This window comes from Capra hircus, chromosome 1 (assembly GCF_001704415.2).
Source record: "Capra hircus breed San Clemente chromosome 1, ASM170441v1, whole genome shotgun sequence".
Taxonomy (NCBI): Eukaryota; Metazoa; Chordata; class Mammalia; order Artiodactyla; family Bovidae; genus Capra; species Capra hircus.
In genome coordinates, this window is record NC_030808.1 from 156,377,875 (window position 1) to 156,400,775 (window position 22,901).

Genomic DNA, 22,901 nt, shown 5'->3' on the forward strand with positions numbered 1-22,901 from the left:
GGCTGAGCGCGGCGGGTCCGGCGAGCCTCCCCAGGCAGCGGGTCCCGGTGAGACATCCGCGGTGCAGGAGAGAAACGGGACGCCGAGGGAGCGGTGGCTGCTCCCCTCCCGCGCCTGCCGAGCCAGCTCGGGCAACCTGGCGCCCTGTTTCCCATCTTCGCCGGGTCGAGTTCACACAGTGCAAGAGATGCCCAGTGGCTGTGGTCGCCGTGCTCTCGGAGAGTGTTAAACTGGCCCCTAAAACCGCCGTCATACCTTTATGCTCCGGAAAATTGTCGAGAATCTTTACCGAGCTCTTTTCAGTTCCCGTTTCCTTGTTTCCAAATTCTCATCTCAAACTTTTAGCTTTCTCCCTTAGGACTTATTTTCCATCCATTTTGCCTTACTTGCCCGGGCTTTTAAACACAGATTCTAACTCTGCGCCTAATTGTTTAAAAAGGACTTCATTAATGTGGAATTTATGTGTCCTGGCCTTTTTTAAATCAATAACATATATAAGTACAATGTTTCCTTTTTTCAAATCATAAAAACCACAGTATTTTCTCATATGAGAACTACTCCTGTTTTTCTTTTTTTAATGTTTGGAGAAATGCCCTGTTTTTTTTAGCACAAAGCCCACAAAAAAGAGAATCATATGACTTGAGGTCTAATTCCACCTCTTTCAACAATAACATAAGCCGTTTTGCACAGGTTACTCACCCACCCTGAACTCAGGGTCTCCATCTTTACAATAAAGTGTTCCTTGCATCGTCTCTAAAGATCTTTTCTAAATCCAGCATCTGAAAAGATTTTATTCCAGCTTAATTCTAGATTTGATGTTCAAGGAAGTGCTGAATAATTCTCCTGTTTCCTTAACGAAAAAAAATCATGAAATGTTTCATATATACACAAAATACAGAGGTTTTTACAACAAACATCCACCCTGAACCCCCCTAACAAATATTAACACTGAACTGTTAATTAACACTATTGGTTTCCTTGGTAGCCGACAGTAAAGAATTTGCCTGCAAAGCAAGAGACCTGGGTTCAATCCCTGGGTGGGAAAGATCCCCCAGAGAAGGGAATGATTAGCCACTCCAACATTCTTGCCTGAAGAATTTCATGGATGGAGGAGCCTGGCGGGCTACAGTCCACGGGGTTGCAAAGAGTCACACGACTGAGCGACTAACTCACACATGGAGCTATAGTTGTGCCTGACTTTTTTTTTCAATGATTAAAGAATCAAAGCATTATATATTCAGGTAAACTCCTTACTTAATAGACAGAAAGCACAAAATACTTTTATAGGTATTGACCTCTTCAGAGCTCTTAACCATGAGAAGTAGAAATACATCCAGTATGCAAATATAAATTGATTCTGGTTATTGGAGGCAAAAATATTAATTTATTGAAAGCATAGGTTGCAACATATGGAACCAAACAAAGGAATGAGCAGCCAGTCTTTGAAAAAAACAAGAAGCAGTGGTGTTCCATGAGGTCTCAGAAGCAGGAATGATGGGCAAGATTTTCTGGTCGTCACTGTTAAATAGATCTGCTTCCTTCATTTTTGATCTTGGGTCCCACTGTTCAAGACTGCAGTTACCAGAGGAGAAAGAATGACCGTCCAGCAGGAAGGATGGCTCATGCCTCCAGTGAAGGCTGCCTCACGCACTGGGCGGGGCAGTCTACCAAGGTGGTACATGGGGAGGAGTCTCCGTCTCCCACAGAAGACGGGGGTGCAGTGGCCGGGCAGGGATGCTGTTCTGCTGAACACGTGAGATGTCTGCCATGCCAGCAACAGCGACCGCGAGAAAGGGCGTCCCGTGTCTCTGTCCTCTGAAGCACATCGCTGTGTTGGCACAGACCAGACTTTGCCAGGGCTGCTACCAGCCAGCGACTGAGTGAGGCAGGGCTGCTGAGACAGGGCCCCTCCGAGGAGAGGCAGTGACGCTCTGATGGTTGGCTTGGCTAGGTGACTCTGGGATGGCCTTGGAGAACTTTCCTTGGAAGTGCACTGAGATCTAAGACTCTCACCCAGTTTTCCTTCCTTCTCTCTCGCTTTTGCTGACCTGAGATCTGCATTGTGGTCTTCCCATCATTTGCTTCAAAGAGGACCAGCAAGAACCCACAGTTTAGGCATTAATATTCAGAAGATTCATTGAGCAGCACTCACGAACCTCACGCCAGAGCCTTATTCCACCTTTTCCTACATTCCATATCCCTTTTCCCTGTTCTACTTTTTCTTTTGTTGTAGCATTTAAAGCTCCCTAATAAACCACACAGTTGTTGTTTTTCTCTCCGAAGTAGAGTATAAGTTCTCTCAGGACACAGGACAGAAATCTGTTCTGTGGGTTTACTGATGTGTTTCCCAACACTCAAAATAGTTCCTGGCCATTGCAGGCACTCAGCAAAAATATGCTGAATGAATGAATAACTTTATGTCCAATTGCTTGCAATGCAATCTCCAACTATTTCCTTTTGGGTCCTAGACTAAGTAGTTCCAGAGTCCCAGACCCCCTTCACCACACTGAGTGTAGGTTGGCATTATGCTTATTGGTACCAACAATTATTCCCCTCACCCTGCAAAGACCACAGATTTATCCCTTTAAAGCCTTGTGCAATTAGAGAGGGTTAGCTTGATCCTCCGATTCTCTTTTAATCCAAGTTCTTTTATACCGAACAACTGCAAGTCTAAAGAAATCTTAAATTGCTTTCCTTAAAGTCAAGTATCAAGGGAGTGAGTTTGTCTCAGCACCTTGTTCTCAGAAAGAAGTGGCTTCTGAAGAGTAATCGTGGGGCCAAGCCCGTTGGATGAGACGTCTGTCTGCTCGCTGACAGTGGTCAGGCGTGGGTGGCCTTCTTTCCCCAAGGGCCCCCCTGGAGAAACGCCCAGGCCCAGGGTTGGGTGGGCTCAGTTCTGTTTGTCGTCTGCAGAGAAGAGAAGAACGTAGGGCACGTTGTATGTGTCCTGCCCGCAACTAGAGAGGCATGAAGATCACCATTTCTGGGGAAGAGGCAGAAACACCCTGGGGAGAGGGGTCAAGCAAAGGTTTTGTGAATGAGGTCAGGACATGATGCCATGTACGTTAACAGCTTAGGTGACTGCGCCTAAAGACTGGAATAACAAAGGTTTCATAACTGCATCCTCATTGTCTCAATGAGGGGACTGAAAACAGTACCAGAGGTGGTTTTCAGATCTCATTGTCTATTCGGTTACTGAAGAAAATTTAAAAGTTAGGGCCGTATGTGCCTAAGTGATGGATGTACCCATTCTAGAACTGAAGTAGCTGAGTTTTACTGCAAATAGAGTTTCTCCTGTTATTTTTGGGTAGAGAGCGAAATTTGTTGATTATCCACAGGTTTTATTTCGCTTTGTCTCTTCTAATACGACATTTTAAAGAGAATACGTATCACTGTGTTCTAGAGCACAGGTAGGAAGATTAAACTCAACTTTTTTTTTTTTTAATTTTAAAATCTTTAATTCTTACATGCGTTCCCAGACATGAACACCCCTCCCACCTCCCTCCCCACAACATCTCTCTGGGTCATCCCCATGCACCTGCCCCAAGCAAGCTGCACCCTACGTCAGACATGGACTGGCGATTCAATTCTTACATGACAGTATACATGTTAGAATTCCCATTCTCCCAAATCATTCCACCCTCTCCCTCTCCCTCTGAGTCCAAAAGTCCGTTATACACATCTGTGTCTTTTTTCCTGTCTTGCATACAGGGTCGTCATTGCCATCTTCCTAAATTCCATATATATGTGTTAGTATACTGTATTGGTGTTTTTCTTTCTGGCTTACTTCACTCTGTATAATTGGCTCCAGTTTCATCCATCTCATCAGAACTGATTCAAATGAATTCTTTTTAACGGCTGAGTAATACTCCATTGTGTATATGTACCACAGCTTTCTTATCCATTCATCTGCTGATGGACATCTAGGTTGCTTCCATGTCCTAGCTATTATAAACAGTGCTGCGATGAACATTGGGATACATGTGTCTCTTTCTATTCTGGTTTCCTTGGTGTGTATGCCCAGAAGTGGGATTGCTGGGTCATAAGGTAGTTCTATTTGCAATTTTTTAAGGAATCTCCACACTGTTCTCCATAGTGGCTGTACTAGTTTGCATTCCCACCAACAGTGTAGGAGGGTTCCCTTTTCTCCACACCCTCTCCAGCATTTATTGCTTGCAGATTTTTGGATCACAGCCATTCTGACTGGTGTGAAGTGGTACCTCATTGTGGTTTTGATTTGCATTTCTCTAATAATGAGTGATGTTGAGCATCTTTTCATGTGTTTGTTAGCCATCCGTATGTCTTCTTTGGAGAAATGTCTATTTAGTTCTTTGGCCCATTTTTTGATTGGGTCATTTATTTTTCTGGAATTGAGCTGCAGAAGTTGCTTGTATATTTTTGAGATTAGTTGTTTGTCAGTTGTTTCATTTGCTATTATTTTCTCCCATTCAGAAGGCTGTCTTTTCACCTTGCTTATATTTTCCTTCTGGAAGTTTTGGCGATAGCAATCAGAGCAGAAAAAGAAATAAAAGGAATCCAAATTGGAAAAGAAGAAGTAAAACTCTCACTGTTTGCAGATGACATGATCCTCTACATGGAAAACCCTAAAGACTCCACCAGAAAATTACTAGAGCTAATCAATGAATATAGTAAAGTTGCAGGATATAAAATCAACACACAGAAATCCCTTGCATTCCTATACATGAATAATGAGAAAGTAGAAAAAGAAATTAAGGAAACAATTCCATTCACCATTGCAATGAAAAGAATAAAATACTTAGGAATATATCTACCTAAAGAAACTAAAGACCTATATATAGAAAACTATAAAATACTGATGAAAGAAATCAAAGAGGACACTAATAGATGGAGAAATATACCATGTTCATGGATCGGAAGAATCAATATAGTGAAAATGAGTATACTACCCAAAGCAATTTACAAATTTAATGCAATCCCTGTCAAGCTACCAGCCACATTTTTCACAGAACTAGAACAAATAATTTCAAGATTTGTATGGAAATACAAAAAACCTCGAATAGCCAAAGCAATCTTGAGAAAGAAGAATGGAACTGGAGGAATCAACTTGCCTGACTTCAGGCTCTACTACAAAGCCACAGTCATCAAGACAGTATGGTACTGGCACAAAGACAGACATATAGATCAATGGAACAAAATAGAAAGCCCAGAGATAAATCTACACACATATGGACACCTTATCTTTGACAAAGGAGGCAGGAATATACAATGGAGTAAAGACAATCTCTTTAACAAGTGGTGCTGGGAAAACTGGTCAACCACTTGTAAAAGAATGAAACTAGATCACTTTCTAACACCCCACACAAAAATAAACTCAAAATGGATTAAAGATCTAAATGTAAGACCAGAAACTATAAAACTCCTAGAGGAGAACGTAGGCAAAACACTCTCAGACATAAATCACAGCAGGATCCTCTATGATCCACCTCCCAGAATTCTGGAAATAAAAGCAAAAATAAACAAATGGGATCTAATTAAAATTAAAAGCTTCTGCACAATAAACTCAACTTTTAAAGCGTTGTTCACAGATTGCGATCACTCCCGGAAGACTAGAGTAAACCCACATCAGAAATCAAACTCAGGCCTGGGTTTAAAGCCTGCTGTTTGACACTACTTAACTGTGGGACCCTGAAGAAAATGCCACACATGGCGGTTTCCCCGGTTGTAAACTATGGATCAGTTTGTGAAAATGTCGGTCAGGGTGACGGATGAGAAGTTTACCCAGAATGCATAGAGAGCTTGCGGCTCAGCGTCCGGCACATGGTGGTGGTTTATTCACCAAGTCGTGTCCAGCTTTTGCAACGCTGTGGAGTGTAGTCTACCAGGATCCCCCGTCTGTGGGGTTCTCCAGGCAAGAATCCTGGAGTGGGTTGCCATTTCCTTCTCCAGGGGATCTTCCCTACCCAGGAATCGAACCCAGGTCTCCTGCATTGCAGGCAGATTCTTTAGTAACCGAACTATGGAGGAAGCCCATAATAGAAGTTAATGAATGAGAGCTGTCCCTGAACATCACATTGTCAGGAATCCCTCAGCTCCGTTTCTCACTGGACTGTAATCAGCTATCTCGGCTCCTCCTCTGAACCTATCCCAGATGAATTTGTGGCTACCCGTACGAGAAAAATTCTTTCAGTTGTAGGTAAGAATTACCTCTGTCTATCAGAAGCAGTTAGGTTTTCTTAAGGCGAGTAGTAAATAGCTCTACTGGTCAAATCTCCATTAAATGATTTGTTGAGCAAGGTTGTTGGCAATATTGACTAAAGCACATCGTGGAGATATTTTTCAGATCTCAAGCTCCCAGGCTCCTCTTGTGTTTAATTGTTAGAGGTTTTTGAGGACGCTGATACATACTCCTGGGAGAGGAAATGGGTACTTGTATTTAAGGAGAGACAGTACTTGGAACAAAATGGAAAGATGAAGAAAAAAGAAAGAAAAACTTGGCACATTCTATGCAGCCAAGATCAGTTGATTTGTATCTACCCCTCTCTCCTCCTTTTTTTTTAAACTTTTCTTTCCCTCTTTCTTTTTTTAAGTTACCCTAACTCAAAACAGAACTTTTCTCACAGTCTGAAATGGGGTATCTGTTAGAAGTGAATCATGGATAATACATGCAGAGTGATCACGGCTTCAGTAGCCCAGTCCTGAACTCTTCATTTCCTACCGCAGATCTCTAGAGTTGCCAGAATTCCACTATATATTCCTTTACGCTTATTATAGCAAAGCTGAAAATAAGACTCTGAGAAGAAAAGAAAAGGAAGAAACTATCACCCCACACTCCACCGCTGTGCACCGTGCGTGTGTGTCCGCCTAGTTTTTGTTTGTTTGTTTTTCTGTAAAGAGGCAAGTGCTGTGCTGGGCTTAGTCGCTCAGTCATGTCTGACTCTTGCAACCCCATCGACTGTAGCCCGCCAGGCTCCTCTGTCCATGGGGTTCTCCCGGCAAGAATGCTGGAGTGGGTTGCATGCCCTCCTCCAGGGGATATTCCCAACCCAGGGATCAAACCCAGGTCTCCTGCATTGCAGTTGGATTCTTTACCAGCTGAACCACCAGGGAAGCCCAAAGAAACAGGCTTTAAACATTTAAAATGCGTTGTTTCCTGAGATCTTCATTTTTCATTAAATGTTGAAATGAAAGGTGTCCTTAGACCCTGCGCAGCTCAGCGAGATCTCCAGCTGCCTCGGTTCTTGTCCCGCCAACCCCGCTCTGCCTTCCACTTCTGCACAAGGAATCCGGGCCCCAGTGTTCTTAAGTTCCGTGCTTTAGGATTCTGGGGCATTTGGAGGAGAGCTGTCCACTCAAGGCAGATTCACTGGGAACGGAGCACAGATCTGAAACACACACGGGCTGCACCATAGACGGATGGTCCTCGGAAGAGGTGTTTCCTGCAGGGAAGTTGAAGGAAGGCTTCCTGCAGGTTAAAGGTGGAGGCTTTACCTGCTAATCCACCGAAGAATCCTTGCTTCCATGACTTGGAGGAGCACGGGCCCCCAGAAGCCCTGGAGACGCTGCTGTGGGCTTGTCTTCCTGGGACTTCTTCCTCCTTTGGAATCTGACCCTTCTCTTAGATCACCTCCTCACCCCACCATCCCATTCCTGTTTTCCTTTCCCATTCCATGAAAACAGATCCTCCATGTTGATAAAGTGTCTGGGATGCTGTGCTGATTTTTTTTAAGCAAGCAAGCAGTGAAAAGCCATTGGGTGTTTTTAATCAGGACCCTGTATTTTCACAGATTCTTTAAGCAGCCTGGGGAGAAAATCCAAGGGTAGAGAGAAGGCATTTGAAGAGTGGGCGAGAGATGGTTAGGGCGAGGACAAGGCAGAAACTACGTGCTAAAGAGACTCACCCCTCGCCCCACTCTCTGCTGCAGACCCTGTGGTCCCGCCATTCAGCCTCCGGTAGCAGTGCCTTGTTGACACACCTGCCGCCCTTTGGCAACACCCTCCCCGGTATTACATTCCCTGGCTGGGTTTCTAGGTATTGTCAACCCTTTATCACACCGCTGAGTTTGCAGCACTGAGACCGTGGCGATAGACAGCGATGCCCGCCAGGTTTGCTGTGAAACACGAGGAGCACCTCAAAATGCTGCACCTCAAAATACTGACACTGTTCACACAGGGTGTCGCATTATCGGAGCCCCAATGTCAAAGACTAACGATCACGCCTATTTATCATTAAAAACCCAGTCAAAATCCTGCTTGATATAAGGCTCATGCAGAGGGTCCCCGGGCTTCCCAGGTGGCTCAGCAGTAAAGACCTCGTCTGCCAATGCAGGAGACCCAGGTTCCATCTCTGGGTGGGGAAGATCCCCTGGAGAAGGAAGTGGCAACCCACTCCAGTATCCTTGCCTGGAGAATCCCATGGACGGAGGAGCCTGCAGGGCTACAGTCCATGGGGTCGCAAAAGAGCCAGACGTGACTTAGCAACTAAACAACAAGAGCAAAGCGCCCGGTTCCACTCGCTTCCGCTCTATCTCACTGGAGACGCAACGCACGTTCTATCATCGCAACGCAGCTGCTCGAGAGAAGGGAGCAGCTCTCAGCTCAACCTTCTTTACATTTCCGCCTCCTTGTATTGAGTTGTTGAACCATGAACTCATACTAGAAACCTTACCATTAGTCTACACTTATTGCCAAATAACCTCTTTTGGGGGTATGTGGAAAGTATATGCCTTCTTTCAATCATAAATATCACCAAGTCAGATTCTCTCGCACCCTTGTTTCCCAGTGAAGTAAAAGAAAGTACCAAAAAAGGAGACATGGGTCCTTCCACCAGGTTTCAACCCTATGTGATTATTTGTGCAATTCCGAAAATACAGTTTCCCATGTAGGGTATAAGCCTCGCTTTCTCCCCATGAATTGTGTTTATCTGCGGAAATCAAAGGTGCTATTAACTTAAATCTTGGCAGAGCCTCATCTGCTTTAGTGCTCACCAACCCACATGCTAATTACTACTGCTATATACAGAGGGGGTTAACACCAACATGATGTCTGCCCTCTAAGCCTGCTTTTCAGAACCCTTCCCGTCTTTGGATTGGAGGCCGAGGGGTTTTCTTCCTCGCTTCTTAGCCCTAAGGGAGATTTCTGGTACCAAGTCCGGGTGGCTGATGAGTGAAGACATTACGTGACCATCATTGCACCTGTGGGCAAGAAAGGAAGCAGAGCCTGGGGGACTGCGCTGAGTTATCTCAGGCGTGCAGGGTTGAAGATTTTGTCAGAGTCAGGGTGGAGACACTGAAGACAGCAGGGAAGGGGAAGATCACTGAGCGAACTAAGCGACAAGGGTGTTGCTTTGAACCTGATTGGCAGGTTTCGGCACTGGCTCTTTTTCCGGAAGAACGAGCAAATGACTTACGCTTTGCTTTCTAACATGAGGATACCCAACGCCATATTTGCAAGCAAGCTGGTGTGGTTAAATAGGACGGCAGCTGAAGGCAGAAAGGGGGAAGGGAGCGTGGAGGGGAGGAAGGAAAGAAGGAGAAAACAGGCGTATGTGTCGTCTACACTGTTCCTGATTCACTTGCCGTACACACAGTGGGGACGCAGACAGTCGCCTAGCTGACGTCACCTCATGACACACTTTGTATTTAGAGCGACCCGTGTTAATGGAGGGGCTTCCAGCTGGCTCTCGTGCTAAAGAACCCGCCTGCCCATGCAGGAGTTGTAAGGGACCTGGGTTTGATCCCTGGGTGGGGAAGATCCCCCGGAGGAGGGCATGGCAGTCCACTCCAGTGTTCTTGCCTGGAGAACCCCAGGGACGGAGGAGCCTGGTGGGCTGCCATCTATGGGGTCGCACAGGGTCGGACACGACTGAGCGACGTGGCGGCAGCAGCTGCAGTGTGTGTATGTCAGTCCCAGCCTCCCAACTTATCCCTCCTGCTCCCTCCCCTCGTTGGGAACCATAAATAAGAAGCTCACTGGTACCTTTTATTTTCAGATCCCACATAGAAGCGATATCAAAGATACTTGTCTCTGTCTGGCTTACCTCACTCAGTGTAATCTGGTCACCTCTAGGTCCATCCACGTTGCTGCAAATGGCATTACGTTGTTCTTTTGGGGGGTATTAAGCATCACTTTTAAGAACATTTTCTTGAAATAAAACATACGTACTGAAAAATACATGTGTGTAGAGTCTGATGAGTTTCAAAACCTGAGCACTCCTATGCAATCATAAAGGTCATGAAAGGTGGACCAGCATCCCAGAACTTCCTGACCTCTGTTCCCTCCCAGCCTCCCAAAGGTAACCACCAACTTGACCTGTAACAGCATAGATTAGTTTTGCTAGTTTTTGTACTTAGTTTAAATGGATTCTACTCCTCCGTGTCGGGCTGTTTTAACCCAACAATATGTTCATCTACTGCCAATTACTATATTATCCCTCATTCACATTGCTGAATAATGCTGTTATGAAAACGTATCTTGATACTGCCAAACATTTTTTAAAATATGTGTATTAATTTGCAACCCCTCAGCAATGTAGGAGAGCTCAGTGACAAAATATCCTCCCCAAAACTGGTGTTTTCCATCGTTTTTTCTTTTAGCTCTTCTGGTGCACAAGCATTGATTTTTAAACTGACTGCATAAGCCTCTAGGAAGCTCACACCAAACAAAGATCTTCATTTAGGAACCAGTGTGTGCTGGAGGTGGGAAGGGGCAAAGTTTTATCAGTTTGAATGCTTCAACATCAATACATTCAAAGAAGAAATACAGCTTGAATATCGTAAGCAGAAAGGTCTCAGCACAGACCAATAGCTTTCTTGAAAATACTGCTTTATTTTCAGAGAAAACCCTTCATATGGAAATGAAGAGATATCTATATGGGCTAGACATGTATGGAATCTGAGCACTGACATTTTTGAGATTTGCAGAGAGAGTCGTGGGCTAGCAGCAAACAGTAAGGGCTTTATGAACTATATCATGAATGATGTGATTTTCGTACAGAAGCAGGAGGCGGTGGCTGATGTGTTTCTCTTTTACGGTTGCAGGGTCTCCATTTTGGTGCCTGTTGGATATTGTTCCCATAAAGAATGAGAAGGGAGATGTGGTCCTTTTTCTGGCCTCGTTCAAAGATATAACAGACACGAAAGTGAAGATTACTCCAGAAGATAAAAAAGAAGGTTTGTGCTGTTTTCAGAAAACATTGACAGATGGAATAACATTTTGAAATTGTTTACTCGGAAACTCCAGTAGGAAAAAGGGTGTTTTTAATAACAGCAACTGATAAATATTCATAACTTAGCAGTCAGTATCTGGCGCTTTTCCCGAAATCACAGACTCACGCGAATTTGCTTTCTCCTGTTTGTAGCAAAGATTCACTTGACAGGAACCAGAAGTTTGTATGCTGATTCCAAGAGGATGAGGATGGAAAAATTTGTATCAGAGTACACAGATTCATACCACCTGGTTTTATCAGGGAAAAATACAAACTGATAGCAATAAGTGAAGTTAAATGAGGCAATTAAAAATATACCTCTCAGTTTAAACTAATGTACAGCAGCTCAGAACTCAAAAGTGCAAGATTTCATTTTAGGTACAAAACCCAGAACTCGATTTAGTGCTTTGTTAGAGTGGAACATTGCCGATGCATCTGTATCTTGTAATAATAATTTGTGTTGACATAGACAAGATTTTCAATGATTTTTAAAGGATTCTAAGACTTTATATTGCTTACCCTATAGCTTCTGCTTATAGTTTATGAGGAAATTCCCTGAATTTATGTAAGCAGACAACAATTAACACTGGAAAAATGGCCCATATTATTTCGTTTAAACAGAAGTAGAGTTGGGTATTTTGATGACCAGAGAAAAAGCAATTGTCATTGTAGGCATTTCCTACAAAGTTCTTTATAAGAATCAGCTATTTGACATTTTAACAGCTATGTCTTCTTAAAAATGTATCTGTGTGTTTTATATATATTCTGTCTTTTGAATGACAACACAGACTGAGAGCTATTTGTTGTCCCCACCTCCCAGCGCCTGTCATTTGGAACGTTTGCAAATGCATGACTGGCTCCTGTGTGTTTGCAGAACTGAATATTGTGGGATATTTCACACACAGGAGAGGCAGGCATTCATGTCAGCAAAGCTACTTGAAGGTCAGAGCAACGTAATACTTGCCTAAGGAGAGAAAAGTGTGTCAACAGGTGCACACGATTTTTGTTTCTGTTTTCAAATTTTTCTTTGCTGTTATAGGAAGAAGAAGGTAAGTGTGAAGTGCATTTACTTAGAACACCACTAACACCAACCGCAGGGTTTTTCCCCCCTCACTGATGTTGAGCTGAAACTCCAATACTTTGGCCACCTGATGCGAAGAGCTGACTCATTGGGAAAGACCCTGATATTGGGAAAGACTGAGGGCAGGAGGAGAAGGGGACGACAGAGGATGAGATGGTTGGATGGCATCACCGACTCAATGGGCATGAGTCTGAGTGAACTCCAGGAATTGGTGATGGACAGGGAGGCCTGACATGCTGCGGTTCATGGGGTTGCAAACAGTCAGACACGATTGAGCGACTGAACTGAGCTGAACTGAACCACCAGTTCTGCAGCCCTCTGGACACCGCAGGGTGCCCTAAAATTTAATTCAGTTCTGACACTATTTTTGCTGTTCAGTCACTCAGTCATGTCCGACTATTTGCAACCCCATGGATGCACGCCAGGCCTCACTGTCCATCACCAACTCCCAGAGTTCACTCAGACTCACTTCCATTGAGTGGGTGATGCCATCCAGCCATCTCATCCTCTGTCGTCCCCTTCTCCTCCTGTCCCCAACCCCTCCCAGCATCAGGGTCTTTTCAAATGAGTCAGTTCTTCGCATCATGTGACCAAAGTATTGGAGTTTCAGCTTCAGCATCAGTCCTTCCAATGAAGACCCAGGACTGATCTCCTTTAGGATGGACTGGTTGGACTCCTTGCAGTCCAAAGGACTCAAGAGTGTTCTCCAACATCATAGTTCAAAAGCATCTGTTCTTTGGTGCTCAGCTTTCTTTATAGTCCAACCCTCACATCCATACACAAAAACATAGCCTTGACGACCTTTGTTGTCAGGCCTTTGTTAGCAAAATAATGTCTCTGCTTTTTAATATGCTGTCTAGGTTGGTCAGAGCTTTTTTTTCCAAGGAGCTAGCGCCTTTTAATTTCATAACCAGTCACCATCTGCAGTGATTTTGGAGCCCCCCAAAATAAAGTCTGTCACTGTTTCCATTGTTTCCCATCTATTTGCCATGAAGTGATGGGACTGGATACCATGATGTTAGTTTTTTGAATGTTGAGTTTCAAGCCAGCTTTTTCACTCTTTTCTGTTGCCTTCTTCAAGAGGCTCTTCACTTTCTTAGGTCCTCTTCACTTTCTTCCCTTAGAAAGTGTCATCTGCATAACTGAGGTTATTGCTATTTCTCCCGGCAATCTTGATTCCATCTTGTGCTTCCTCCAGCCCAGCGTTTCTCATGATGTACTCTGCATAGAAGTTAAATAAGCAGGTGACAATATACAGCCTCGACGCACTCCTTTCCCACTTTTGATCCAGTCTGTTGTTCCATGTCTCGTTCTAACTGTTGCTTCCTGACCTGCACACCGGTTTCTCAGGAGGCAGGTCAGGTGGTCTGGTACTTGGAATGAACATCAGTGTCCGCAAGTATAAGGGCCCCCACCCACACACAGATGCTTGTCACAGGTACAGGGTCCCCAGGCCCCACATGCTTCTGTCCATCTTGACTGTAATGTTGGGAAATTCACAGGCCTCCCCTTTCTTGTCAGATTTGAGAATTTGCTAAAACTGCTCCCAGAACTCAGGAAAACACTTCTGTTATGGCGAAGGCTGTAACTTGGGAACAGCCAAATGGGAGAGACTCTGGGGCAGGCATCGGGACGGGCCTGGCGCTGCCACCCCTCCCCTCTCCCCACCCCCACACCCGGATGTGTCCCTTGGGTCTGCTGCTGTGTAATAGTTTTCATGGAAACGTCATCATACGAACAAGGTTGGTTACATCACTGGCCATTGGTGATCACCTTGTTGCTTAGCTCCTCTGCCCTCCCAGAAAGTCAGGGGGCAGGTTCGAGGCCCAGCCTTCTCATCTCCCGTCTTCCTGGTCATGAGCTCCCTGTGGGACCGAGTATCCACTAGTACGGAAGAGACCCAGCCCTCCAGGGATTCCTAGGGTTGTAGGGTTGCATGTCTAGAGCAGGGATAACACCAAGTATGTTTCTGACTATGCCACCATAAGGATTACTTGAATAACATTAAATATATGTGTGTATTATGTGTACTCACATACATGTGTAGACACACAAAACTGCCTTTAGAAATAAATATATGGCTTTGGGGGCTTCCCTGGTGGCTCAGCTGGTGAAGAATCTGCCTGCAACGTGGGAGACTTGGGTTCGATCCCTGGGCTGGGAAGCTCCCTTGGAGAAAGGAAAGGCTACCCACTCCAGTGTTCTGGCCTGGAGAGCTCCAAGAACCGCATAGACCATGGGGTGGCGAAGAATCGGACACGACTGAGCGAATTTCACTTTCACTTTCATTTTTTGCTTTGAATACGGCAGTTCAATCAACCTGACTTGTTTTGATCATGAACATCATCACTACTGGTTTTATATAATTGAGGTCATCATCTTTGCCCTGTGCTCCTGGTGTCTGTGTGACCGGGCAGAAATCCCCCTTTTGAAAGATGGCAATGGATAAAGGGGTAAAATATACTTGTTAATTTGGGGTTTGAAAGAGCTCAGTACAAACATCCCTTTTCCTGAGAGAGAGAGACTTCAGTAGAAATCTGGTGATTTTAACCATCTTTTAAAATACCTTCAATTTTTGACACAAACTTCATTTCTATTCTAAAAGTAGTATGTCAACCAATAGCTTCTACATGTGTTCCTAGCATTTCTGAATTACTTTAATATGAGATCCTATTTACCTCTTCAGTTCAGTTCAGTCACTCAGTCATGTCTGACTTTGCGACCCCATGAACTGCAGCACGCCAGGTCTCCCTGTCCATCACCAACTCCCAGAGGCCACCCAAACTCATGTCCATCGAGTCAGTGATGCCACTGAGCCATCTCATCTTCTGTTGTCCCCTTCTCCTGCTGCCCCCAATCCCTCCCAGCATCAGAGTCCTTTCCAATGAGTCAACTCTTCACATCAGGTGGCCAAAATATTGGAGTTTCAGCCTCCAAACAACACCCAGGACTGATCTCCTTTACGATGGACTGGTTGGATCTGCTTGCAGTCCAAGGGACTCTCAAGAGTCTTCTCCAACACCACAGTTCAAAAGCATCAGTTCTTCGGCACTCAGCTTTCTTCACAGTCCAACTCTCGCATCCATACATGACTACTAGAAAAAACATAGCTTTGATTAGACGGACCTTTGTTGACAAAGTAATGTCTCTGCTTTGGAACAAGCTATCTGGGTTGGTCATAACTTTCCTTCCAGGGAGTAAGCGTCTTTTAATTTCATGGCTGCAGTCACCATCTGCAGTGATTTTGGAGCCCCCAAAAATAAAGTCTGACACTGTTTCCACTGTTTCCCCGTCTATTTCCCATGAAGTGATGGGACCAGATGCCATGATCTTCGTTTTCTGAATGTTGAGCTTTAAGCCAACTTTGTCACTCTCCTCTTTCACTTTCATCAAGAGGCTTTTTTGTTCTTCTTCACTTTCTGCCATAAGGGTGGTGTCATCTGCATATCTGAGGTTATTGGTATTTCTCCCGGCAATCTTGATTCCAGCTTGTGTTTCTTCCAGCCCAGCATTTCTCATGAGGTACTCTGCATATAAGTTAAATAAGCAGGGTGACAATATACAGCCTTGACGTACTCCTTTTCCTATTTGGAACCAGTCTGTTGCTCCATGGCCAGTTCTAACTATTGCTTCCTGACCTGCATACAGGTTTCTCAGGAGGCAAGTCAGATGGTCTGGTATTCCCATCTCTTTCAGAATTTTCCACAGTTTCTTGTGATCCACACAGTCAAAGGCTTTGGCATAGTCAATAAAGCAGAAATAGATGTTTTTCTGGAACTCTCTTGCTTTTTCCATGATCCAGCGGATGTTGGCTATTTGATCTCTGGTTCCTCTGCCTTTTCTAAAACCAACTTGTACATCTGGATGTTCATAGTTCACGTATGCTGAAGCCTGGCTTGGAAAATTTTGAGCATTGCTTTGCTAGCATGTGAGATGAGTGCAATTGTGCGGTAGTTTGAGCATTCTTTGGCATTGCCTTTCTTTGCCTCTTACCCTATCAGTAGGAAATATTTTAATGTAAGTTAGAAGTGGATTAATAATGAACCAAGCAATTCCACAGATATTTATTGAGCCCCCATTCTGCCCTCGGGATTGAATGATTGCAGACGTCAGAATGCTCATCTAAACCTCAGCACAAATCCTGCTTCCAGGCGTGTTGGCTCTTAGGCCTTAAATGAGCTGCTTACCCTCTCAGAGACTAAGTTTCTACGCCTATAAAAGGTGCAGCCATATAGATGTCTACAGTGACTTCAGGTTTATAAGAGATAATGTTTGCACCACGTGGCAAATCACAGCAGACATTCAACAGAAAGGACTTGCAGTCACTGTTGTGTTCCGCAGGTTGCATAAAAATAGCTAGCTGTCATTGAGCCTCTGCTTCATATTGCCACATTGCCTCATGTGCTTCTCATTATAACTCTATGAAATAAGAATTGTTCTTATTTCTATTACCAGTGATTGAAGTAACCTGACAAGGTATGCATAGTAAAAAGTGGAAGAACCAGGATTTATACTCATGCAAACCCCAGGGTGTACATTTTTCAAGCTGGCATGTTTTCGTTTTGTTTTCCCTCCAAAGAGCACAGATCTAGCGCTGCAGCAGAGTATGTCCACTGACGGCAGAGTGGCAGGAATGGTCAGTTCCTCCCAGATGAGGCAGAAGGGTGGGGTGGGGCCCGCAAGAGGCGGAGCAGAGACAAGGAGACCTTCACAGGGAAAGGCACACGGAAGCGCGTCTGAAGGATGAGTGGTGTTTGATGAACTGCGAGGAAGGAGTGTTGATTTTAGGAGATGCAAGAACAGATAGCTGATCTTTGTTCAGAAGTGGATTGCCAAAGTCAAGGGATGGAAGTTCAGCTCTAGGCAGGCATGGCTTAAAATGTAAAGATTTTATTGTTTTTTTTAAGGAGCCTAGGTGGTGTGGCGATAGAGTTCAGTTTCAACAGTAGACCTTCACAGTTGGAGATGAGTGAATAGGAGGGCTTGATGAATTCCAGGATTCTGCTTTGGGGACTGTTATAAACTTAATTACTCATTACTTTGTCAATAAAGGTCTGTCTAGTCAAGGCTATGGTTTTTCTGGTGGTCATGTATGGATGTGAGAGTTGGACTATAAAGAAAGCTGAGAGCTGATGAATTGATGCTTTTGAACTGTGGTGTTGGAGAAGACTCTTGAGAATCCCTTGGACTGCAAGGAAATCCAACCAGTCCATCTTAAAGGAGATCAGCCCTGGATGCTTATTGGAAGGAGTGATGCTGAGGCTGAAACTCCAATACTTTGGCCACCTGATGTGAAGAGCTGACTCATTTGAAAAGACCCTGATGCTGGGAAAGATTGGGGGCAGGAGGAGAAGGGGACGACACAGGATGAGATGATTGGATGGCATCACTGACTCGATGAGAATGAATTTGGGTGGACTCCGGAGTTGGTGATGGACAGGGAAGCCTGGTGTGCTGTGGTTCATGGGGTCACAAAGAGTCGGACATGGCTGAGCAACTGAACTGAACTGTAGACTTCATTGTGTCCCCTCCAAATTCGAGTGTTGAAGCCCTTAGCCCCCAGGAGCTCAGATGCCTGGATCAGATAGAGAGCTGCTGTCCTAGCTGCCGGCCGGCCGCCTCCATGCTGGCACCTCTGGTGGAGGGGTGCCTGCTGAGCACGCCTGTGGCTCACTGTCCGTCTGCTCTGGGCCAGCCCGCTTACCCCAGGGCCCCGCAGGGTGGAGCAGTGAGGCTCAGAGCAGTGAGCTGGCCAAGCCTCAGTGTGTGAAGAGCTGGAGACAAGACGGGGCCGGGCGGGTCCCCATGCCCTGGGGTGGCCCATAAGACAGAAAAGAGACAGTCAGAAATGAGGTGGGCACAGGCTAGACTTGCTCCTTCCCCCACACTCACACACGTGCCTGCGACGGAAGCCGAGAGCTCCTGCCCCAGCTCTTTTTACCATGCTCATTTTTTCTAACTTATTAAAAAACGTTTTTAAATTGAAGTGTAGTCGATTTGCAATGCTGTGTTAGTTTTAGGCATATAGCAGTGATTCGGTTTTATATACATACATATTCTTTTTCAGATTCTTTCCCATTGTAGGTTACTACAAGACACTGAGTATAGCTCCCTGGGCTATACAGTGAATAGGCCCCAGTTTATTTTGCATATAGCAGTGTGTAAATATTAATTTCAAACCCCTAAGTGATCCCTTTCCTCCCCCACCCTTGGTAACCATAGTTTGTTTTCTGTGTCTGTGAGTCTGTTTTGTAAATAAGTTCATTTGCGTCGTTTTTTAAGACTCCACATATAAATGACACCGTGTATCTGTCTCTGTCTGGCTTCCTTTAGCATGGCCATCCCTAGGTCTACCCATGCTGCAGCAACTGGCACACTTTAATCTCTTGCATGGCTGAGTGATATTCCATGATGTATATGTTCCACATTTTCCTCCTATGTTCAGCTGTTGAGTCACACTGAGGCTGCTTCCACGCTTTGGCTATTGCGAATAGGGGTGCTATGAACATTGGGGTGCGTGCATCTTTCCTGATTAGACTTTTTGTCTTTTCTAGACATATGCTCGGGAGTTTTACCATTCTCCTTTCTTATTCAAAGTCCTTACTACCCCAAGTGTGGTCTGAGGACCTGATGTATTAGTATCACCTTACAGCCATAAACAGCTTCCCTTGTAGCTCAGTCAGGAAAGCATCCGCCTGCAGTGCAGGAGACCCGGGTTCGATCCCTGGGTTGGGAAGATCCCCTGGAGGAGGAAATGGCAACCCACTCCAGTATCCTTGCCTGGAAAATCTCATGGACAGAGGAACCTGGTGGATTGCAGTCCACGGGGTCGCAAAGAGTTGGGCACGACTGAGCGACTAACACAACATAAGCCGGTAAAAATGCAGAACCTCAGGCCTCTGAATCCGAATCCTCCGACCTCTGAGTCAGAATCTGCGTTCTGACAAGATCCCACACTACTCTCAGGCACATGGAGAAGCCGCACGCTGGGCACACCCCTTAGGAGGGTGCCCCTGCCCGTCCAGAATGAAGGGTCCACCCCCAGCCTCTGTTCACCCTTCACCTGTTCACTATCGGCATAGCCTGTACAGTGTATGCACCATCTTTTTAAAAAGTGAGTTTGCACACGCTATGATATATAAGATAAATAGCCAACAAAGACCTCCTATTGGTATATGACCGAAGGAAGTCTCCTCAGCATTCTATCATACGCTACACAAGAACAGAATGTATGTTTAACTGAACTGCTTTGCTGTGCACCTGAAGCTAATACGATATTATAGATAAACTACACTTCAACAAAATTAGAGTCTTTTTTAGAAAGTTTGTATTTCAATTGTCCTCCACTCCATTAAAATGTAAGCCTAATCAGGAAACAGATTTTGCCTCTCTTGATCAAGATAGTATCCCCAACACAGAGTGTCTGACACTCAGTAAATACTCAACAAATGATTGATGGGTGGAGTGAATGCGTGAATGTGTAATGGATGTTCCGTTTAAGAAATGTGACTAGCGAAACAAAACAGCATAGAATTCTTCCTTTACAGAATAATCGTCACAATTATCAAACGTCTCAGGTGAACATCTGATGAATGCATTTAGTTTAAGTCAAAGGTAGTGTGATGTGTTTGGGTCAAAGTCAGCTCCAAGACTCCCAAAACGGGTTCTTACTCCTGGTATGGAGTGGCCTTTGCACTTCAAGCAGAATCTCTGCTGCTGTTAACTGTGTGTTCTTGATAACTCTTTTGTTTGTCCTCCAATTTCTGAGAATCTCAATTTGGTCACATTTTTTTAAGCTAGTGGCAGTTGCTTGTTTTAAATACATATAAAATATTCTCCATAAAAACAGATATTAAGCCACTGATCAGATAGTAAGTCAAAGATGATTTTATTTCAGGTTTTGATTTATTTTGAATATTTTAATTTTCAATGGGGACAATGGTGATAATGTTCCTTTCCCCTGCTGAAATATCCTGCCTGATTTTTTTGTTTGTTTGTTTGCATAAGGAAGAAACACACTCCCAAATCCAAATAAAGCACAGTGGTCTGATGAAAGAACTGTTGTGAAAATTGACGCTTTTACTGAGGAGGTTGATTTCTGCCTTTAGGAGAGCTACACCGATTTTTTGTCAAACGTGTGATGAACTTGGGAATGAAGAGCCCAGGGAGATCCTCAAAGTGATTGGAGAGTTTCAATCACATCCGTAAATTATCATCTTATCTATATTTTTTTAAGGCTGTGGATTTTGCTTACATACTCACCAATACCATTCTCTCCTAGAATCTTCTAAATAGCGTAAGCCAGAGTTCATAAACCAAGTTGCCTTTGGAGACGCAGGATAGTGTGATGAAGGGGATGCTGTGGTCGGTCACAGTGGAAACCGAGCCTGACACACCAAGCGTGCCTCACCACCTCGCTCTACTTTAAAGGAGACTTTCAAACATTCTGCAGCCAGTCAAAATATGCCTGTGGACTGAATTTTTCTATTGGTCTGTGATCCTTGGACAAAACTATCAAAGTTATTTCTTTTTTAAAAACATTTATATATTTCTAGCTTTATAACTTTTGGGAGGGAGACATATTTTTTTCTATTTTAGGCAAATTTGACTTTTAAAAATGTTTGACAACTGAAAAACGAATTGAAGCACCAGATAGATATATATTGGATTGGCCAACAAGGTGGTTTGATTTTTTCCACTACATTGTATGGAAAAACTGAAACAACATTTTTGGCCAACCCAATATTAAGAGGATAAGCAACTCCAGGCTGGCAGTTTTAAAAGCCGTGTGACTTGACTTCCTGGTTAGGCATACATTCTCAGTGAGGCCTCTGTGTCTGGCAGAATTCGCTAGACCTTGGCTCCCAATTCCAGGAGTATAGCTGTCCTGCTACTGCCATGAATGATGGCAGCGTCCCTTGGGAGCGGCTGGAAACCGAGAACTCAGACATCTGCAGGCACCTGAGTCTCGAGCTTCAGCATCTTGTGTAGAGGCATGCTGGGGATTGGCTGGACACAGGGCTTGTTTGAGTGGATGCTGCAGGGTGGATGTTTTCCCTTTTTTTTTAATGTGAGTTAGTGTGCCAATGGCTTTGCCAGTGTGAGGAAAACAGACTATTTGGTTCCAAGAACTTAGGTGTCAGCTACCTAGAGAAGTGCTGAGAAACACTGGGTACCCGAAAGGGGAGAGATTGGGTCCCCAGTTTCAAGGGAGTTTGAGTTTCTGCCTCATATTAGTGAAAGTGAACTTTCCATCCCACCTAGGCCTGTCTTCATACAGGAAGACTAATCAGGAACCAACATCAAGCAATCCTGCTTATCTTTAAAAAATAATACTTTTCTTTCTTTAGATTGGGCTGTGCCAGGTCTCAGCTGCGGCATGCAAACCCATGTGTGCCATCTGGGATCTAGTTCCCTGACTGGGGCTCAAACCCAGGCCCCCTGTCCTGGGAGCACAGTCTCAGCCACTGGACCATCAGGAAGTCCCGATCCTGCTTATCTTTGCGACCTACATTTGTGTTCAGTCACTCAGTCGTGTCTGACTCTTTGACCCCGTGGACTGTAGCCCAGCAGGCCTCCTCTGTCCATGGGATTCTCCAGGCAAGAGTACTGGAGGGGGTTGCAGTTTCCTGCTCCAGGGGTTCTTCTTGACCAGTGATTAAACCCACATCGCCTGCGTCTCCTGGATTAGCAGTTGGATTTTTTGCCACTGTGCCACATAGGAAGCTCATTATCTTTACAATAGGTCTCGCCAAAATTCCATAAGGCTCTTAATGTATTTATTTGACACATTATGTGGGGAATGATTTGATTCCTAGAAAACACAGAAGTCTCACTGGATAAATGTCTCCTAAACTGTTCATATAGTTGTTTCAATCTCTTAAAATTATGCGTGCTAAGTCACTCAATCATGTCCGACTCTTTGAGACCCCGTGGACTGTAGCCCGCAAGGCTCCTTTGTCCAAGGGGTTCTCCAGGCAAGAACACTGGAGTGGGTTGCCATGCCCTCCTCCAGGGGATCTTCCCAACCCAGAGATGGAACCAACATCTCTCAAGCAGGTTCTTTATGACTAGCACCACCTGGGAAGCCTTAAAATTGTATGGTAATTCAATTTCATTTGATCTACTTAAAAAATACACCTTTCCATTCCTGATTAAAATGTGTACACACATGATTCGGCAACTGCTCCTCAGTGAAGAATGTGATTTTTGCCTGTGTGTACCGGCATTTTTCGAAGCAGACATTCATATTAAGAGTGTTTACGCATGAAAAGATGGACATATATTAACTAGAAAGCTGCAAAAATGGCTGAGTATACTGACGGGGAACTCTGGAAGTTATGAACGGTCTCAGGAGTGTGCTGGACTGTGCCTTTTGCCCATATGGCCCTTCTCCCTTCTCACCTCTGAGCTCTGTGAAGGCAGAGGCTGTGTCTGATTCACTTTTGAGCCCTAGAATGTAAGCCAGGGCAGGCACACGAACGGCTGAGCTGACTCTGGCCAAGAGATGCAGAGTCTTGTGGCTACTTGGAATCGGTCTAGAATTTGCTTTTTGGAAACCTGAGGAAAAGAACACGGAAAGGGCGTTCTTGAGCTGAGCAGCTCGTGGTAACCTGAGGTCTGCGTGTGCATGGT

The 22,901-nt window shown here is 44.7% G+C and overlaps 1 protein-coding gene across 1 annotated transcript in view; it reads left to right on the forward strand.

Moving 5' to 3' along the window:
• Positions 1 to 22,901, forward strand: part of KCNH8 (potassium voltage-gated channel subfamily H member 8) — a 465,900-nt gene that overhangs the window by 193,063 nt on the left and 249,936 nt on the right. The window contains exon 3 of the mRNA XM_018053223.1: positions 11,019 to 11,150. Within this exon, the coding sequence (XP_017908712.1) occupies positions 11,019 to 11,150 (132 nt within the window). The remainder of the gene's footprint in view (positions 1 to 11,018; positions 11,151 to 22,901) is intronic.